Source organism: Microcaecilia unicolor, chromosome 2 (genome assembly GCF_901765095.1).
Source record: "Microcaecilia unicolor chromosome 2, aMicUni1.1, whole genome shotgun sequence".
In the NCBI taxonomy this organism is placed as follows: domain Eukaryota; kingdom Metazoa; phylum Chordata; class Amphibia; order Gymnophiona; family Siphonopidae; genus Microcaecilia; species Microcaecilia unicolor.
The window spans coordinates 264,450,805-264,470,970 of record NC_044032.1 but is presented as its reverse complement, the minus strand read 5'-3'; the positions used below and the strand labels follow the sequence as shown (position 1 = coordinate 264,470,970).

The 20,166-nt window shown below is 43.8% G+C and overlaps 1 protein-coding gene across 1 annotated transcript in view; it reads left to right on the top strand.

Annotated features, from left to right (window-relative positions):
• Positions 1 to 20,166, top strand: part of NT5DC2 (5'-nucleotidase domain containing 2) — a 139,047-nt gene that overhangs the window by 92,063 nt on the left and 26,818 nt on the right. Inside the window, exons 4-6 of the mRNA XM_030194102.1 lie at positions 9,230 to 9,285; positions 9,756 to 9,849; positions 15,982 to 16,110. Of these exons, the coding sequence (XP_030049962.1) occupies positions 9,230 to 9,285; positions 9,756 to 9,849; positions 15,982 to 16,110 (279 nt within the window). The remainder of the gene's footprint in view (positions 1 to 9,229; positions 9,286 to 9,755; positions 9,850 to 15,981; positions 16,111 to 20,166) is intronic.

The following is a 20,166-nucleotide window of genomic DNA, read 5'->3' as shown; positions in this document are numbered from 1 at the left end:
ATACACTGGGTCACTTTTAAGTATATGCTTTCTTGGCACTACACATGCTATTATGCTCGTAACCCCTTGGGTAATTTTATAAAACTGTTTTACACATGCAAAAAGGTCTGCCTCTGTGTTGATGTTTGTAAGGCTATGATAGAGTTCAATTCTCATCCCATTTTTATCTCGACACAGTCTTCCAATGGGATGATAGGTTTTCACTGTCCAGAGTCCATAGTATCATTGAGGTGTAGGAGCCATTCTTTAAGAAAAAGCTGACATGATATTCTCACATGGGCGAGACATCATCCATTGAGCCCGGTGTGTACACTGCCATAATTCACTGTCACTTTAAAACTTTGGTGCAGTGCCCCCATGTGCTGGTGCCTTCCCACCTGACACTCAAGCGCGGGGCCAGCAGTCTCCTCAGCACATCAAACTTATTTCCATTTTTGTGCCTTCCCTTTTTTGGGACTTTTTTCTCATATTTTTCCTTTCTTTTATTAATTTATTACCTTATTGATTTTTTTAATTATTATTATTTTTTTGGCCTCTGAGGCCTTTTTTGGCTGGGGAGCATTGACCATTTTTAGGTACAGAATTACTCTCCGAGTCATTCAGCCTTTTGATCGTGCGTTGGCCATTTTCTATTCAAGTCAGTAAGAGTGTCAAGTGGCTTTAGGACCATTTCAGATACGGACCCCCCCCTAAATGGGGATGTTCAGTGTACAGTGTGACCTCTGCGCATGCAAACTAGGACACTTAAATCCTGCAGAGTCCAGCTTGAAAACTTTGATTTGTCATCAAGCATGGCAGGAGATTTGGCACTGGACTTGGAACCGACATCGGTATCCACATTGGGACACTGAAGCAGCATTGATAATGTCCAGCATTATACTCGGTACTGTGACCACGTTAAGGTCTCCACCTCCTCATTGTTGGTGCTGCTGCAGCATAATAAACTTAAGAAGCATTGCCATTGTTCTCCCTCCAGGCTTAGTGCTGACACCCCTGCATCAACATCCTCTATGCATGGAATTGTCCATGCCCCAGTGACCACTCTCCTTCTCTGCAACTTATTTCTCTTTTTTTTTGTTTTATAAATTTTATTTAACAACCATGTTAACAGCATTCTGGAGCAATAAGCTCCCACAACATTCAAAAGTACATTTAAGTAAACAAGTTTCATAAATCCATCCCCTCCCTTCCACTTATCCCGCCATCCTCCCTCCCCCCTTACCCCCCCCTCTCCTTCCTCCGTTATGGTTTGATTTAACCCGCCTATTTCCCTTGGATTTCAGCCATGATAACCTCTATATGCTTCCATTCTTCAGCAGAGGAATTAAAACGCCCTCTACGCTTATCTGTCATCTTTCCATGGCAACCACCGTTTTAAGCTTCTCAACCCAGTCCTTTCCCATGGGGCCCCTTGTTTGTTTCCACTTCAAAGCCACAGTTGTTTTCGCTGCTGCCAGACCCATACACTTAATTCTACACTGCCATTTCTTTCCCCTTCTATTTCCCCATCCCAGCAAACACCACTTAGGATCACAAGGCACCAAGGCACCCACCGCCTTTGTTAGAAGGCTAGTTACCTCTTCCCAAAACCCCTGTAATACCTGACAATCCCACCATATGAAAGTAAGTTCCCTTCCCTTCTCACATCTCCAACAAGTATCTGTCGCACTCGGGTACATTGTTTTTATTTTGTCCGGCGTATAGTACCATCTGCTTAGTATCTTGTATGCATTCTCTTTAATGAGAACACAAATGGAGGCTTTTTTAACCTCCAAGCAGCTTCAGTGAGCTCAGTACCGAGATCTCTTTCCCAGGCCTTCAACTTATTTCTCAATGAGAGCCAGCAAGGTCCTCAAGTCCCACGCCTGCACAGGCTATAACTCAGACGGCCTCCACACCACTTTCCCAACCAGTACTCTACAGGAGGAAATCCAGGCTATGCTCAAGGAGGACTCTCAGGGCTAGTGTATACACAGTCTATTCAGACTTATAGGGTGCTTGCCAGCCTCAACCCAGCACATGGATACATCAAAGAGACAGTCACGGGAGAGGTCCTGCAATCCAGCTTGCCATCAATCATCAGGGGCACCATGATCTTGACTGATGCATGCGTCAACATCAGCAGAGGAACTTTCTCCAGTCTTGGAGACACATCTTCCTTGATGTTGTTCCACGCAGAGCCAGAGCTTTAGTCGACACACTTGTCCACGTACTTCCCAAGAGGAGTACTTTAAAGTGTTGGACTCAGACTTCTCGTGGGAGATGAAGCAAGACCCACAGGACCTCCCAGCTATGGCATAGCATCTGACCCTTCTCCGCCACCTGAGAGACGCAAGTCTTCTCCAGAAAGTATATCCTTTCCTGGGTTTGTCTGTGAGATGGCCCAGACAATACTTTTCAAATGGAGACTGAAGAGGAGCCTCGTTCAGAGCTGCTTGATTTACTAGATTATGACTCTCCTCCTAGAGATGGAATCATTGTTCCCCTTCATACAGTTGTAAGGGATGCTCTGATCAAAAACTGGGAGACTCCACTAGCAGTTCAAATTGCTCCAAAGAAAATCGATGCAATATACAGGATAGAGAAATGCACTAGGTTTGGAAAAATGCAGTTACCCCATCATTCCTTAGTTGTGGAATCTGCTTTGAAGCGTACTCACAGTGTGAGATCTCAGGTTTCTGCTCCTTCAGACAGAGAAGCTAGAACATTAGACTCTTTTGGCAGAAGAACATTTCAAGCCTCTATGCTAACCAAGTGCATTTCAACTTTATTCCACAATTTGCTTAAAGTCTCTAATACAGAGTTCTCTCTCCTTTGCAACTTCCTTTCTCCTGAAAAGGCTGATGAGTTCCTCAAACTTCACAAGAAGCATCTGGATTATCGTAAATATCTGGCAAGACAAGCCTTTAATGCTTTTGACGTATCTTCTCACACATCTGCCTTAGGAGTAGCAATACGACGTCTTTCCTGGCTGAGTTACTAACCTCAAATCTGCCATCCAGGAGTGCTTAACAGATGTTCTTTGTTGTGGAGACAACTTATTAGGCGACAAAGTCGAAGAAGTGGCCAACCTAATTGAAAAACACACAGATACTATTAACACTCTCCCAGTCCATCCTTCTGCCTCCTCTTTAGGTTTGTGGTAGGATTTCAGTGCTCTAATTACTATACATCTAAGCATAGTTATAGTCCTGCTGCTCCTCAACCTCAAAGGACTACATCCCAGCAGTCACATCCAAGGTAGCAGTGAGGACCGAAGTCACAGACCCATTCTCAACGTAAACAACCCAGTTTTTGACTTCTTCCAAGAGAGCATTGCCACTGTCCAGTTGTCTGTGCCAAGCAGCCTACTGATAGGAGGCAGACTGATCCTCTTTCAAGAAAGGTGGCTGCTCATACCCTCCGACCATTAGGTGCTACGTATCATCCAGCACGGTTATGCTCTTTGTTGGGGGGGGGAAAAGAGATCTTCTGACCAACCACCAAGTGTCTTGCTTCAACTTCCTCCAAATGATTAGTACTTGAGGAGGTTTTCTGCCCTCCTTTCCACAGAATGCAATAGAACCAGTTCCATCATTGAGGGGTTGAGAATTTTACTTGTGATACACTCATACCAAATAAGATGGGAGGAGTAAAACAATTATCAACCTACAAGATTTAAACAAATTCTTACTCAAAGAAAAATTTTGTATGGTTTCCCTAGGATCACTTTTCCCCATGATACAACTCAATGACTGGATGTGCTGTCTAGAACTTAAGGAAGCATAAACTCTCATACCTATTCTCCCAGCACACAGGAAGTTTCTACATTTCCGCTTTGGCACTTTGAATTATCAATACAAAGTCTTACAATTTGGCTTGGCTTCGGGTCCTCTGGTCTTCACAAAATGCCTGATAGTGGTAGCTGCAACACCCTGCTAATGTGACATGCATGTCTTCCCCTACCTCGACGACTGGTTAATCAAAGCAGCCTCCCAAGAGTCAGCACATACTTCAATTCTGTCTGCCATACATCTTCTGGAGCTCCTCAGCTTTGTGAGAAATTACCCCAAATCACATCTTCAACCAGTTCAGACCTTGCAGGTCATCAGGGCTCTCCTGGACAATGCTCAAGGTCAAGACTTCCTTCCTCAACTGAGGGTAGACAACATAATGCATCTCTGCTCAGGTTTCCGAATCCACCCAAGTATCTGCTTGTCAGATGCTCCACCTACTCATCCACATGGCTTCAACAGTTTATGCAACACCCATTGGCTCAGCTTCACTTCCGAATACCTCAGTGGACTCTCTTCTCATAGTGATCTGAAGCCACTGGTTTGCTGTCTGTCCATATTTGAGTTATTCCACAGCTATGCCACTCTACAGTGGTGGATGTTTTCCTAGAATCTCATTTGGGGACTTCCATTTCAGCCCTTCCACATCACAAAGTCCTCCATATGGATGGCTCCATGGTAGGTTGGGTAAGCACCCCAATGTAAAATTTTCCATGGGATGACCAGTAGTCTGTGATAGACATATGTCTGTTCACCAAGAATTGCAATCAGCTTCAATTTCATCTTCTTCAAAGTGACTGAACTCATCACTGTCCTGCTTGGCGGGAGACAAGTAACCAGTTCAACAACCACAGGCACCTCCACTGTCCTTATAGGCTATATTCACTGAACAGCAACATTTAAGATAAGATAATCCAATGCTTGCGACAAGGTTTGCAATAGCAAAATCCTGTTTTCTGTTTCATTTGGTTTGCTGTGGAATCATCATTTGCATCTTGCTTCCACTTTTACTTTTAACTGCAAGCATCTCCTTGAGCAGGGACCGTCCTTCTATGCTAAACTGTACAGCGCTGCGTAACCCTAGTAGCGCTTTAGAAATGTTAAGTAGTAGTAGTAACTGCAAGCATCAGATGTCACCAATTTTTACTACTTTTACTCAGTTACATTATTACTTAAGTAAAAGTTTAGTTTTACTTGTAAAAAAGTACAGGATAATTTGTTACTTTTACTGAAGTACAGTAACTAGTTACATTTACTTAGTTACTATACAGCACTGCTACTGGCCATGTCAGATTTGGTTCCCTCCTAGAGTTATTGTCCAAGGAGCCGTTGATGTTGAATCCCTTTCTAACACTAATAGACCCCCCTACACACACACACACACACACACTCTGTAGCCCTGATGGCGTGGGTTTTGACAACATAGATTTATCTACCTTAAATCTTCCAGATGGTGTCTCTAGGATACTCCTATCCTCTAGGAAAACTTTTATGCAGAAATGTTACTTTTTCAGGTGGAGAAGATTTTCCCTTTGATGTACAGCCAGAGCACTCAACCCTACTAGGTGCTCTCTTCCTACCCTTATGGAGTAACTCCTCCATCTTTCTGATTCTGGCCTCAAAAGTAAGTCAGAGTATACTTGAGTGCCATTAGCACTTTTCACTCTAGGTTCATCCCTTGATACAGGTTCATGAAAGACTTCATACCAAACCTCTTATCAGACCACCTCAGGTAGCATGGGATCCTGTTTGTTTGTTTATTTATTTATTTAGATTTTGCTCACATCTTTTTCAGTAGTAGCTCAAGGTGAATTACATTCAGATACACTGGGTATTTTAATGTAATTACTACTACTACTACTTAACATTTCTAAAGCGCTACTAGGGTTACGCAGCGCTGTACAATTTAACATAGAAGGACAGTCCCTGCTCAAAGAGCTTACAATCTAAAGGACAAGTGAACAGTCAGTCCGATAGGGGCAGTCTAGATTACCTGAAAGGTAAGAGTTAGGTGCCGAAAGCAGCATTGAAGAGGTGGGCTTTAAGCAAAGACTTGAAGATGGGCAGGAGGGGGCTTGGCGTAAGGGCTCAGGAAGTTTGTTCCAAGCATAGGGTGAGGCGAGGCAGAATGAGCGGAGCCTGGAGTTGGCGGTGGTGGAGAAGGGTACTGAGGAGGGATTTGTCCTGTGAACGGAGGTTTCGGGTAGGAACGTAAGGGGATGAGGGTAGAGAGGTAGTGAGGGGCAGCAGACTGAGTGCATTTGTAGGTAAGAAGGAGAAGCTTGAACTGAATGCGGTATTTGATCGGAAGCCAGTGAAGTGACCTGAGGAGAGGGGTGATATGAGTATATCGGTTCTGGCGGAATATAAGACGTGCAGCAGAGTTCTGAACGGATTGAAGGGGGATAGATGGCTAAGTGGGAGGCCGGTGAGGAGTAAGTTGCAGTAGTCAAGGCGAGAGGTAATGAGAGCGTGGACAAGAGTTCGGGTGGTGTGTTCAGAGAGGAAAGGGCAAATTTTGCTGATGTTAAAGAGGAAGAAGCGACAGGTCTTGGCTATCTGCTGGATATGCGCAGAGAAGGAGAGGGAGGAGTCGAAGATGATTCCTCACAGCTCTCATGAAACCTCCATTTGAACCACTCCATTCCTGTTCTCTGCAGTTCCTCACTGAACTAAAGTACTGTTCTTAATAACACTTACTCCTGCCAGAAGAGTAAGTAAACTTCAAGCCCTTGTGGCAGACCCACCTTAAACAGGTTCTACCATGACAGGGTCATTCTCTGAACCTACCCCAAATTCCTTCCTAAAGTGGTAACAGAGTTCCACCTCAATCGGTCCATTGTACTTCATCTTCTTCCCTAAGCCAAACTCTCATCCTGGAGAAGCAGCACTGCACACCTTAGACTGCAAGCATGCTCTAGCATGTTATCTGGAATGTACAAAGCCTCATAGGAAATCCTTCGACCCTAACAGATTAAGGGAACTGTCTCGATTTGGCTGGTTGACTGTCTTCTACACGTATGCTCAGACTGGGCTAACCCTTCATGGCCGAGTCACTGCTGACAATGCAAGAGCCATAGCAACTTCAGTAGCCCATTCCACTCTGCCTCCATTGAAGAAATTTGCAAGGCAGTAACATGGTTTTCTTCTACCCACACCTTCATTGCTCGCTACTATCTGGAGCAGCACTCTAGGGAGGATAGCCAATTTGGACAAGCAATCCTTCAAAATCTTTTTACTACTTGAATGTCAACTCCGCCCTCCAAACTATATTTTTTTCCACCATGCTCACTTTCTCCTTAGTTGCCAAGTTCATTATTGTAATTGTGAGCCTGGCAGCTAGTGAGTCCCACGTGTGAGAATATTATGCCTACTTGTCCTCGAAGAAAGCAAAGTTAACCTGTAGCAGGTGTTCTCTGAGGACAGCAGGCATATTCTCACATCCCTCCTGCCTCCCCTTGTTATCGTCGTCTTAGCTTTAGTATTATACTGCTGGTCCTGTGCTTGTGTCCTGTAGGAATGCACCCGCTCATAGTGCGGTGAGGACTCTGCACTGTGGCAGTGTCCGTACTGGGCTCCATAGATGATATCACCCCACATTTGAGAATATATGTCTGCTGTCCTTGGAGAACACCTACTACAGTTAAGTAACTTTGCTATTGTATCCCTCTTGGAGAACATAAGTACATAAGTAATGCCACACTGGGAAAAGACCAAGGGTCCATCGAGCCCAGCATCCTGTCCACGACAGCGGCCAATCCAGGCCAAGGGCACCTGGCAAGCTTCCCAAACGTACAAACATTCTATACATGTTATTCCCAGAATTGTGGATTTTTCCCAAGTCCATTTAGTAGTGGTTTATGGACTTGACCTTTAGGAAACCGTCTAACCCCCTTTTAAACTCTGCCAAGCTAACTGCCTTCACCACGTTCTCTGGCAACAAATTCCAGAGTTTAATTACGCATTGAGTGAAGAAACATTTTCTCCGATTTGTTTTAAATTTACTACACTGTAGTTTCATCGCATGTCCCCTAGTCCTAGTATTTTTGGAAAGCGTGAACAGACGCTTCACATCCACCTGTTCCACTCCACTCATTATTTTATATACCTCTATCATGTCACCCCTCAGCCGTCTCTTCTCCAAGCTGAAAAGCCCTAGCCTCCTTAGTCTTTCTTCATAGGGAAGTCGTCCCATCCCCGCTATCATTTTAGTCGCCCTTCGCTGCACCTTTTCCAATTCCTATATCTTTCTTGAGATGTTTTTTTTTTTTTTTTTTTTTTTTTTTTTTTTTTTTTTTTTTTTTTTTTGATCGGCGACCAGAATTGAACACAATACTCAAGGTGCGGTCGCACCATGGAGCGATACGGCATTATAACATCCTCACACCTGTTTTCCATACCTTTCCTAATAATACCCAACATTCTATTCGCTTTCCAGCCGCAGCAGCACACTGAGCAGAAGGTTTCAGTGTATTATCGACGACGACACCCAGATCCCTTTCTTGGTCCGTAACTCCTAACGTGGAACCTTGCATGACGTAGCTATAATTCGGGTTCTTTTTTCCCACATGCATCACCTTGCACTTGCTCACATTAAACATCATCTGCCATTTAGCCACCCATTCTCCCAGTCTCGTAAGATCCTTCTGTAATTTTTCACAGTCCTGTCGCGAGTTAATGACTTTGAATAGCTTTGTGTCGTCAGCAAATTTAATTACCTGCTAGTTACTCCCATCTCTAAATCATTTATAAATATATTAAAAAGCAGCGGTCCTAGCACAGTCCCCTGCGGAACCCCACTAACTACCCTTCTCCATTGTGAATACTGCCCATTTAACCTCTCTGTTTCCTATCCTTCAACCAGTTTTAATCCACAATAGGACTTTTCCTCCTATCCCATGACCCTCCAATTTCCTCTGTAGCCTTTCGTGAGGAACCTTGTCAAACGCCTTTTGAAAATCCATTTTTTTCTTGTTTAAGCAAAAGTAATTGCAACATAGATTTTTTTTTACTCAACAAAACAATATATCCTGCCCACTTTTCCTTGTTTTTGTTGAAGACAATCTGGATGTGTGTGTCAGTGAACTGCTTCTCCTTAGAAAAAGCTGTGGATAATTGTTGGAAGAGAGGAGTATAAATATTGTTTGAAATAATAAACTGTGATTATTTGTGTTTTATCCTGAGGAAGTGTTCTCTGACAGCAATTCACTCGTTACACAAACTATCTACCTTCTCTTCGGAAGAGACTGTGGCAACATGAGCATCACTGTGCATGAGCAATGATTTTTTTTCTGTTCTTTTCAGAACATATTTGAAGAATCTGTTCATATGGTGCTGAGTGTAATCAAGTGACCTTTGAATTTGGCGAACTGCTATCAGAAAATGCCCAGTTACAGTATGCAACTTCATTTTCCCTTCATGTATGTTTATTCTTCTGTATTTTGAAAATTTTCCAGGGCTTGCTCATGAAGATCGATGCATTCCATTACATTCAGCTAGGAACTGTTTATCGGTGAGTTCTCTCCACTGACTTCATTTTGATTACTAGTCAGATAGTCAAAGAAGGGAAGGGGAAGTTTCATAGGTGTTTTCCCCTCGGCAGAAAGATGATTGAAAAGGTTTTCAAATGTTTATAACAGGGCTGCATGAACAATTAGTGATTAATTAGTGAGAGGATTTTCTCTCCCCCCCCCCCCCTCACACAGAAGCAGGTTATTCAGTAGTTTTTCTTGTCTTCACACAGCCTGTTGAGTTTCCTAGTGGAGCTGGTTTTCTCGTGTATTATCCTTGTTTAAGGAAGAGAACACGTTAAACACCACAAACTAAAGTGAAACTTATCAAACAGCTGTCTGATTTTATTGTATTTTTGTCCTACAAACAAAAAAAAAAAGGGAAGATATTTTGTTAGCTGTGGTGTGTTCCCGCTTTTAGTCTGGGAATATTAGTAACCGATCTCTGCTCTTCGTCCTCCCTGTTCACCAGGGGTCTGAAGCCGGTCCCAGATGAGGAGGTAACAGAGCTGTACCAGGGAACACACCACATACCACTTCACCAGGTCAGCGGGTTCTATGGCAAGGTAAGGGAGCTTTGTACCATTCTCTCTCTTAGGGCCGTGTGAAGAGATGGATTGCAACAATTCATTCCTTGTCTCAGTCTTTGTAAATGTTATTCTCCAAGGATAAGCAGGGCAACATTTGCCACATATGGGTGACATCATCCAGTGGAGCCCAACACAGACACTACCCATCATTCTAGCTCTCAGTGTGTATTTTGAGATTTTTGTGCCTTCGTGATATGTGGGACCCATTTTCTTATGTTTACTATTGTTGGTCCTTATCCCACTTTTAATTTTCTTAGTTTGTTGGCCTGTTTAAGTTTTTATGTTTTTGCACAGCCGTTGGTCCTCTTAGGCCTGAGCGTCGGTTGGGTATCTCTTATTTAAATAATTTTAAAAAATTGAGCTGTTTGGTTTTGCTTCGCTGACCTTTTAAATTTCCCAGTGGTTTTAATCTCGGTGCAGCAAAGTCATCTCTATGATTGACTCTAACAATTGGTGCTTGCTGTGCCTAGAACCTGACCACAAGACCTCTAAATGTTCTAAAATGCAGATAAGAACCAAAAGAAGTCAAGATGCCAACGTAAGAAACCTTTTTGTGTTTCTAAGTCTGTTCCATTTGTCATTGGAGGCATTGGTCCCCATGGTCGCTGGAGCTGCATAGGACACTGGGGACATCCAGGAGGTCTTCCCTTGGCCTTGACTGACATAGGGCACCAGTAGGGTCCCATCGAACTTGACATCGAGGATTCAACATCGTCCTCAGCACTGAGGGATCCCGATGTTGTGCACTGTGCGAAGGTAAAGGAGCACCGAACTTGGTCCTGCTTGAAGCACAGTGTCGAATTTCTGGGTCTTGGATACCACCGGTACCTGAGAAGTGTTGACACTGAGAGGACCACTCCTCCCTCTGTGGGTTCAGTGCTGATGTTCGTCCTCCAATTTAGCTCCATCATCTTCACAAGTTGTCCCCATACTGACACCAGCCCCACCTTTGCCGGTGCCTGCCCTCAAGGAGAGTCTCTAGGCCCTCTTGCTGGAGGAGTGGGAGTAGATCTTGGCTCAGTGCGACATTGAAGTTTTGAGGGCATTGCTGCTGACCATGGCTCCGCTCCAGCCTGTCCTGGAGGCCTGTGCTCTCTCCTCACCTGTTCGACACCAGTGCCTCAGTGGGTGCTGCATCAGAAGAGACTGTGTTCCTCTCCAGCTCCCCGGTGTCCAGGAAGAGACCTGTCCTTTGGCACTCTTGCTAGAGTGGGGTGTGAGTCCAGTAGACCGAGATGGACACAGACTCAGCCTACTGAGGAGGAGTATTTCACAGAGTCTGACTTGGACCTCTCTTGGGTATCTGAGGATGAACCAGAGGGGGAGGTCTTGTAGGGCGGCTCCCTTGGTCTACAGTCATACCCCTCCCTGCCTCAGGAAAAGAAAGTCCCCACTAGTCCTTTGTCAGTTTTGTTTGAGGGAGATGGCTAAGACCATCCTGTATTTGGAGGTTGAGGACGAGCCCAGAGTCGAGATGTTGGATGTCCTTCAATATGAGGATCCTCCTAGGGAAGCCATGACAGTGCTTGTGCACAAGGCATCCTTTGTGCAGCACAGATGAGGAACTGGGAAAGCCCTTTCTGTGCAGTCTGTACCTCAGAAGGCAGACTCTATTTATAAAAGGCTTTCATATTCAAAAAGCAACAGCTGCCACACCATTCTGTGGTAGTCAGATCCACCTTCAAAAGCATAGGTACCAATTCTGTGGATGATTTGAGCACCCACAATACTGAGAAAACTCCTTTATTGTGTCCATGGAAGAGTAGCTTCTGTTGGGTTTAGCACACCCAATCATTTTGGGAAGTTGGCTAGTATGTTCAGAAAAACTAAGAGTTATAGGACCCATTCTTCAGCACCCAAGGGGCAAGATGCAAGAACCTTTTGTGGGGAAGGTTTATCAGGGCTCTATGCTTGTGTTCCGCATTCATTCCTATCAGCTCTATATGAGTATCTATATGCATAACTTGGTGCACAGTGTAGTGGAGTTTTCCAACTTTATGGTTTGGAGTGAGGTATCCTTGAAGGATACTATTATAACAGAGCATTTAGGAAATCCCAGTAGAGGGGTTTCAACAAAGGTAAAAGAAATCTAGGAGTGTTTAAGGGTAGAACAGAGCAAAGGTTGCAAATTATCCCTGTCAACTTCTAAACAGCTTGTAGATGCAAGGAAAAAAAACCATACTGAATTGTCTGTATACAAATGCTAGAAGCCTAAAAAATAAGATAGGAAGATTAAGAGTATATAACACTAAATGAAGAGATAGATATAATGGGTATCTCAGAGATCTGGTAGAAGGAGGACAATCAGTGGGACACTGTCTTACAAAAGGGTATAAATTCTATCGCAACGATAGCGCGGATCAAATCGGAAGGGGGTTGCGCAGTATGTTAGAGAATCGAATAAAACAAAATAAAAATTCTGCATAAAACAGCAATGTGGAATCCTTATGGGTAGAAATTCCTTGTGTGAAGGGGAAGACTATATGCGTAGAGCTATACTACTGTTCACCAGGTCAGAACACTCAGACAGATGAAGGTATATTAACAGAAATTAAAAATGTAGCAAATATGGGAACATTTGGGTGACTTTACCCCAATATTGACTGGTTAAATGCCATATCGGAGATCACTAGGGAGGTAAAATTCCTAGATGTAATAAGTGATTGTTTCTTGGAGCAATTGGTCCAGGAACTGATAAGAGAGGGAGTTATTTTACATCTCGTTCTTAGTGGAATGCATGATAAGAGGTAATGGTGTTGGGTCCGCTGGGAAACAGTGATCATAACATGATCAAATTTGACTTCATAATTGTACATCAATAAAGAAGGCCACAAGAGAACATGAAGAACCTCTGAGGTATATCAGAAGCAGAAAGCCTGTAAAGGAATCCATGGGGACTGTTAGATCATCATGGAGTAAAAGGGGCATAGCAGAGAGACTGAATGAATTCTTTGTCTCGGTCTTTACTGGGAAAATATGGGATAAATGTAACAAAATAAAATAATGCCTCCGTATCAATCCATAATGCGCACCATGCCTTGAGTATCTGTGCAGTTCTGGTCACAGTATCTTTAAAAAGATATAACAGAATTAGAAAAGGTTCAAAGAAGGGCGACCAAAATGATTAAGGGGCTGGAACTCCTCTCATATGAGGAAAGGCTTAGAGGTTGGGGACTCTTTAGCTTGGAAAAGAGATAGCTGAGCGGGGGATATGATAGAGGGTCTACAGGGGGCCCTGTTTACTAGGCTGCGCTGCAGGCGTACTGACTCTTTAGCGCACGCTGAAAATTAACATGTACTAACAGTAGAGCACACCCATTATATTCCTTTGGGTGTCTCTAGTATTAGCGCATGATAATTTTTAGTGTGCATTAAAAAGTTTGCACAACTTAGTAAACAGGGCCTAAGTAATGTAGAATGGGTAAATGTAAATTGATATTTTTTTACCCTTTCAAAAAGTACAAAGGCTAGGGGACACTCGAGGAAGTACTTGTACTACTTTTAAAACAAACAGGAGGAAATATTTTTTCCCTCAAAGAATAGTTTAAGCTCTGGAACTCGTTGCCAGAGGATGTGGTATCAGTGGTTAGTGTATCTGGGTTTAAAAGAGGTTTGAACAAGTTCCTGAAGGAAAGGTCCATAGTCTTCTATTGAGATGGACTACTGCATGTTCCTGGGATCAAAAACATGAATCTTGCTACTCTTTGGGATCCTGTCAGGTACTTGTGATCTGAACTGGCCACTGCTGGAAGCAGGATACTGGACTAGATCGACCACTGGTCTGACTCACAATGGCTATTCTTATGTTCTTATGCCCTCAGACAAGGCTGCAGAACTCTGTGCGTTAGTTGCCAAGCAGAAGGAATGTCGAAAGCACTGGGCTGAGACAACCTATGATGTTTGGTTTTGATGTGGCGTCCAGGGTTTCCGCTTTAGGTATTGGCATGCATTGCCTGGCTGCTTGTCTCAGACTTAGAGCCAGTGATTCAGGAAAACCTGTTGGACATTCCTTGCTGAGATGACAAGCTATTTGGGGACAAAGTGGAAGTGATAGCTGGTCTCATTAAGGAAAGAACTGATACCACGAAGTCTCTCTCTCAGCCCACTCCTTCTGCAACCTCCACTTCTCAGAGGTTTTCAGGCGGTGCCCAAAGGAGATCCTAATCTCTCAAAGGCATAGATGCACTTCCCTGGCCTGCCCTACCCAGCAATCCCAAGGACTCCACCCCACCCCAGAAGGCCCAGCCAACTCCCCAGTCAAAGCAGGGGACGAGCTTTTGACTGACTCCTAGAGCATAGCTGCAATAAAAGTAGCTGTCCCAGACGCCTAAACGTTTTTTCAAGCAAAATGGCATCTTGTAACCTGTAACTGGTGGTTTTTTCAAATAGTCCAGGGAGAAGGGTATGCTCTAAATTGATGACAACTTCCGCCAAATTGCCCACAATGAGCGGGAGTGGAGCACCCTGTCAGCACTGCATTGGCAAACAAACTTTAGACAATTGGCTAGCAAATTGCATCTCCTTTACTTTGCCCAGGTTGGGCTAACTTTAGAGGGTCATATCACAACTCATGGTGTGAGGTTCATGGTTGCATCGGTAGCCCACTTGAGTTCAGCCTTCATTGAGGAGATTTGCAAAGCTGTGATGTGGACTTCAGTTCAGACATTCACATCTTGCTACTGCCTAGAGCAGGTTTCCCAGTGTGATAGTTGGTTTGGATATACAGTTCTGCAGAATTTGTTTGGAGTCTAGAATCCAGCTCCACTTTGTTCCAGGCTGCACCAGCGTAACAGGTTTGTATATATGTTCTAGGTTAATTGGTTCCTTGTTGGCCTCGACTGTTGCAAGTCCCTATTTTCTGTTGTTTGCTCTTTTTGGTGAGCTTGGTAACTAGGGGTTCCCATGTGTGGTAAATGATATCCTGTTTGTCCTTGGAGAAAGCAAAGCTGCTCGCCTGTACTAGGATTTCTCCGAGGACAGCAGGGCACATATTGCCACAAACCCTTCCTCTTCTTGTAGGAGTTGTATTCCTTTTACTGTACTGCTGGCCCTGCGCTTTCATGTCAGGCGGGAGGCACCCATGCATGTCGGGTGAAAAGACACCTATGCATGTGCAATACAGCACTACAAAAAGCTTCAAAAAGTCCTGGAATGCTGGTTAACGTCCGTGCTGGGCTCTATCAGATGACATTGTCCATATGTGGCAATATATGTCCTGCTATCCTTGGAGAACACCTGCTACAGATGAGTAACATCATTTTCCTTGCATTAGCTTATCTATAACCAAACTCAATTGTAGGTTCCCCTTGTTATATACTTATATCGATTTGTGTCTGACATTACATGATACAGTACCAAAATATGGTAGCGATGATGCTTCTGCTATTTGGAAGAAGTAGTCTAGATGCCAACCAAAACCAGTGGTTTGGTTTTAACCGAAACTGAATCTGTGGCGGAAATCCACTGCTTGGTTTTGGCTGGAACCAAAAACAAAGCTGGGACCGTGGCCCCCCCCCCCTCCTGCCACCACCCGCCTCCCACCACCCTGAGAAATAAACCCGCCCTATAACCCCTGGGCCACCCAGAAACTCCATCCACCCTCCCTGGGCCTACTTTCTAAAGGCCCTGGTGGTCTAGTGGCTTCTTCGGTGGGGGGGGGGGGGGGCAGGAACATCCTGCATTGTTCCTGCCCCCCCGGTTGCTCCATACTCCAGAATGGCAGCCAGGACTTGCTCGTGCTTATGCTATTCTCTATTCCAAAATGGCCACCATGGCAGTCTCCTCCATCATTTGGAGAATGGAGTTACTGGGGACAGGAGGAATGTGGGGTGCTCTTGACCTGAAGAAGCCACTAGACCAGGTAGGCCCGGGGAGGGGAAGTTGGTGGGCAGCTGGGGGAGGGAGGGGCTAGCAGCGGGGGCAGGAATCACATTTTCAGTTCCAACCGAAAATGCTCAGGCATTTTCAGCCGGAACCCGAATTTCTAATCTGTTTCAGCGCTGAATCCGAAAACGAAATTTGGTCTGCCTCTAAAGCAATCTGTCATTATCCAGGCAAGCAAATATGATGGCCCCCACTGATGCCAGGCTGTTTTTATGTCTTCTGCAGGGCCCTGCAGTGAAGCAGTTCATGGACATCTTCTCCCTCCCTGAGATGACTCTTTTGGCTGTTGCCAATGACTTTTTTGTCACTAATGACATTGAGTATGATCCTATCCACCTGTACAAGGATGTATCGGTGAGTTTGGTCCCCTGGCCTTCTCTGTGCCTCAGTTCTGTGTGGCTGTAAGTGATTGGAAGACAATCTACATGGTTACCAGATGATTGTGTGTTGTCTAGAATTCTTTGACCAGGCTAAGTTCTACTTCCACTGCATTTTGTGGGTATTGATCTTGGATTGGCTTAGCTTGTATTAGGGAAATTAGAGCCTTTGTGGCACTCCCTTGTGTTTGATTTAAGTCACTCTTGAATAAATTTATTTATTTAGATTTAGCTCACACCTTTTCAGTAGTAGCTCAAGGTGAGTAACATACAGGTGTGCTGTGTATTTTTTTTGTTTCCTTACAACTCAGTCTTTTTACTTGAAGTAGTAGAGGGCTAAGTGATTGCCCATGGTCACAAGGAGTGTCAGTGGGATTTAAACCCAGGCTTCCTGGTTCTCAGCCTGCTGCTCTAACCAATAGGTTGGTACTCCATTTTGTTTTGGAGGTATGTGTTATATGTTTGGAATGAGGAGCTGATTTTATTTTTCCCTCCCTTTGCCAGAATGAAAATAGCAGCAAGCTTGGGTTTGCTCTGTGTTCTTGTCACATGACAGACTAATATTGGACTGCAAGCAATGCTCCTGGTTAAGGAACCTCCAATTCCTATCTATATGCCCAAAAACCAGGTGTCTTGTAGGTTGGGCCTGTGAAACTACAGGGTTATGTGCAGTTCAGACTAATAAATAGTTGGATTTGGTGCCAAGTAGATAGAAGGGAGCTGGAGGTCTCCCAACCAGATAGATAGGAACATTGACTGCAGGTTGTCTTTTGCCATACATGGATTGATGAGTGCTCATAAAGGGATGATGGTTCACTCACTATTGAAAATTTTATTATTTTTAATCCGCCCCTATCCACATAAAATGTGCACAATCAAAGCAACAAAACAAACATACAAAAGCAATAATATACAGTTCCGGCAAAGAGTCCAAAGAAATCTTTAAACACAACCAAGTAAAGCCTGGTGCAGCGAGAGTTCTTTCAAATCTTTCTTAGAAGTTAATAGTATTGCTTAATACTGTTCATTTTTTGATTGCTGCTTCAATGGCATAAATGTGTCATGCGTGACAAGAATTGAATCCTGTTCTCTAACTGAGCCAGCAGTTTGTATTACACAAGTTTGACTTTTTTTTTCCCCTTTTGCCAGTTGCTGTTTGTTGTGGATTTTAGTTGTCTGCATTAATCTGATTTGTTTCCTTCCTCCTGTGCCACTTGGCCTCTGTATGAACGTTGTTCCTCTAAAAGGACATTCTGTGCCAGAGAGAGTAGGGAGAGATTGTGTAAGTTATGCTGCAAAAGAAAAAAAGTTTTATTTTTATCTAAGCACACAACTGCCAACTGCCCCATGAGTGAAGGCCGAGGTTATCTTATGCCCAGAATCTTGTTATGAATTCTTGAAAATATTGGTCTCTTTGCCCTGCATCTTGCAAATCATTGAGCTCAGGGGATAGAACAAAATAGTTAAAATGAGAGGATGCAGATAACAGAACAGACCCTGTAGAGCTTGTCAGACCCTATGATAATTTGAGGGTTGGAAGCAAACCAGAGGAGTGTTTTTATAGAGAGAGAAAACAGCCTCATAGCCCAAGTACCTGATGATATTACATTAAGAAAGACTGTGGCTGGGCAGCCACTCTTGTTGTCATATAATTATTCTTTCCCTCTAATACCTGTCTATTATAGTTGTGACCTGCACTTTTAAGTCATATTTGTGTGTTCCACAGTTCTGTTTGTATACTGGCAGAGATCTTAACTGTCCAGCACTTGGAAAATGTGGTTGGCCATAACATAAATGACGGCAGAAAATGACCTGCACAGTCCATCCAGTCTGCCCAACAAGATAACTCATATTTGCTACTTTTTGTGTATACCCTACTTTGATTTGTACCTGTGCTCTTCAGGGCACAGACTGTATAATTCTGCCCAGCACTATCCCCGCCTCCCAACCACCAGCCCCGCCTCCCAACCACCGGCTCTGGCACAGACCGTATAAGTCTGCCCAGCACTATCCTCGCCTCCCAACCACTGGCTCTGGTACAGACCATACAAGTCTGCCCAGCACTATCCCCGCCTCCCAACCACCAGCCCCGCCTCCATAAAATGGAGCCTTGTGTGACTCGGCTTGACTAACTGGAAAGTGAAACAAATATACTGGTCTGAGAGGTCTCCTATGTTATTGCAGCTCAGAGGCATATGGTAGCTGGAGGGGGGAGTTAAGGACAGGAGATTGCCATGGATCATTCTGTTTAGACAACGGAGACATGATGCTGGAAACAAAGCCCATTCTGCTTTGGGGGGGGGGGGGGGGGGGACGACACAGGAAGCAGGGAAGAGTGGCTTAGTTTGCTTTACTCCGTGTCTGCCTTTCACCTCAACTGGAATCCGTTCCACCATACTCCCTAAATGCTTAAGGCTGAAGAAAAAAAACCACCATTATCTAAGTCAGTTAGCCCTATTGGAGTGGGGGGAGGAAATGTTGTCTGGTCGGGTGGTAAGGTGCTGGTCATGGTGGGAGGGCACTAGAGGGACATAAAAACATAAGAATAGCTATACTGGGTCAGACCAATGGTCGATCTAGCCCAGTATCCTGTTTCCAACAGCAGCCAATCCAGATCACAAGTACCTGGCAGAAACCTAAATAGTAGCAACATTCCATGCCACCAGTCCCAGGGCAAGCAGTTGTTTTCCCATGTGTATCTCAACAGCAGACTATGGACTTTCCTCCAGGAACTTGTCCAAACCTTTTTTTAAGCCCAGATATGCTAACCACTGTTACCACATCCTCTAGCAAAAAGTTCCAGAGCTTAACTATTAAATTGAGTGAAAAAATATTTCCTCCTATTTGTGTTAAAAGTACTTCATTGAGTGTCCTCTACTCTTTGTTCTTTCTAAAAGAGTAAAAAAATTTGATTTACTTTTACTCATTCTACACCACTCAGGGTTTTGTAGACCTCAGTCATATCTCCCCTCAGCCACACTGAAGAGTCCTAACCTCTTTAGCTTTTCCTCATATGAGAGGAGTTCCATCTACTTTATCATTTTGGTCACTCTTCTTTGAACCTTTTCTAATTCTGATATATCTTTTTTTTTGAGATACGACCAGAACTGAATGCAATACTCAAGGTGAGGTCACACCATGAAGCGATACAGAGGCATTATAGTATTCTTCGTCTTTATGTTAAATATTTTTATTAACAACAAAATTCAACAAACAGGCACCCTCGATAGATGAACATCAAGAAAACACATATCTGTATATCAATGAGTACAATGCCCATAGCTACCAAATACACTGAAATGTTTCCTAGCTATTACCCATCAGATTCTCCCTCCTAGTTAATTTTAGAAAGCACAGAAGTACGCAACAGTATTCCTAAAATTTACAATACTATTAATGCAGTAGACAACTTTTATTGGGCTGTCTTAGATAATGGTGTGTTTTTCTTCAGCCTTAAGCATTTAGGGAGTATGGTGGAAAGGATTCTCAACCATGAATAAAGGATGACCATTCTCACTATTCCACTAAAGTTGTTTTCTTCTGATTGTGTGCTATAGTCCCATTGTGTAAAATACAGCCTTGTATTTTTTCTCGTGCTCAACATTACAATCTAACATTACATCATAAGACTCCTGAGGTAGGTGCTTTGGCGCCGAAACACAGCAGCTGTGTCGCGTCATCTTTGATGTTATCCAATAAAGACTTTAATGATCCATACGTCTCCTTCACTGTTTTGAAAGAGCCTACTCTCCCTACTCCTTCTCTGCTCTACCTTGAACTATTTTTTGTAGGGATCAAGTGGCATTTGGGGAAAAACTGGTAAAAAGACACATCCGGTTTTAAAACGGCTAAATTGGATTGAGCGTTCCAGTTAAATAAGCCCATAAAGACGTCTCAGGCCCCGATACAGAAAAGTCCCCGGAAACAAACATGTGCCTTGAGATTCTTGCTAAAAATTACCGATTTGAAAATACCAAGCCCAAAGGAAATCATATGCAAAGGCGTTACACAGTCTTTCAGCGAGTAGGGCTGC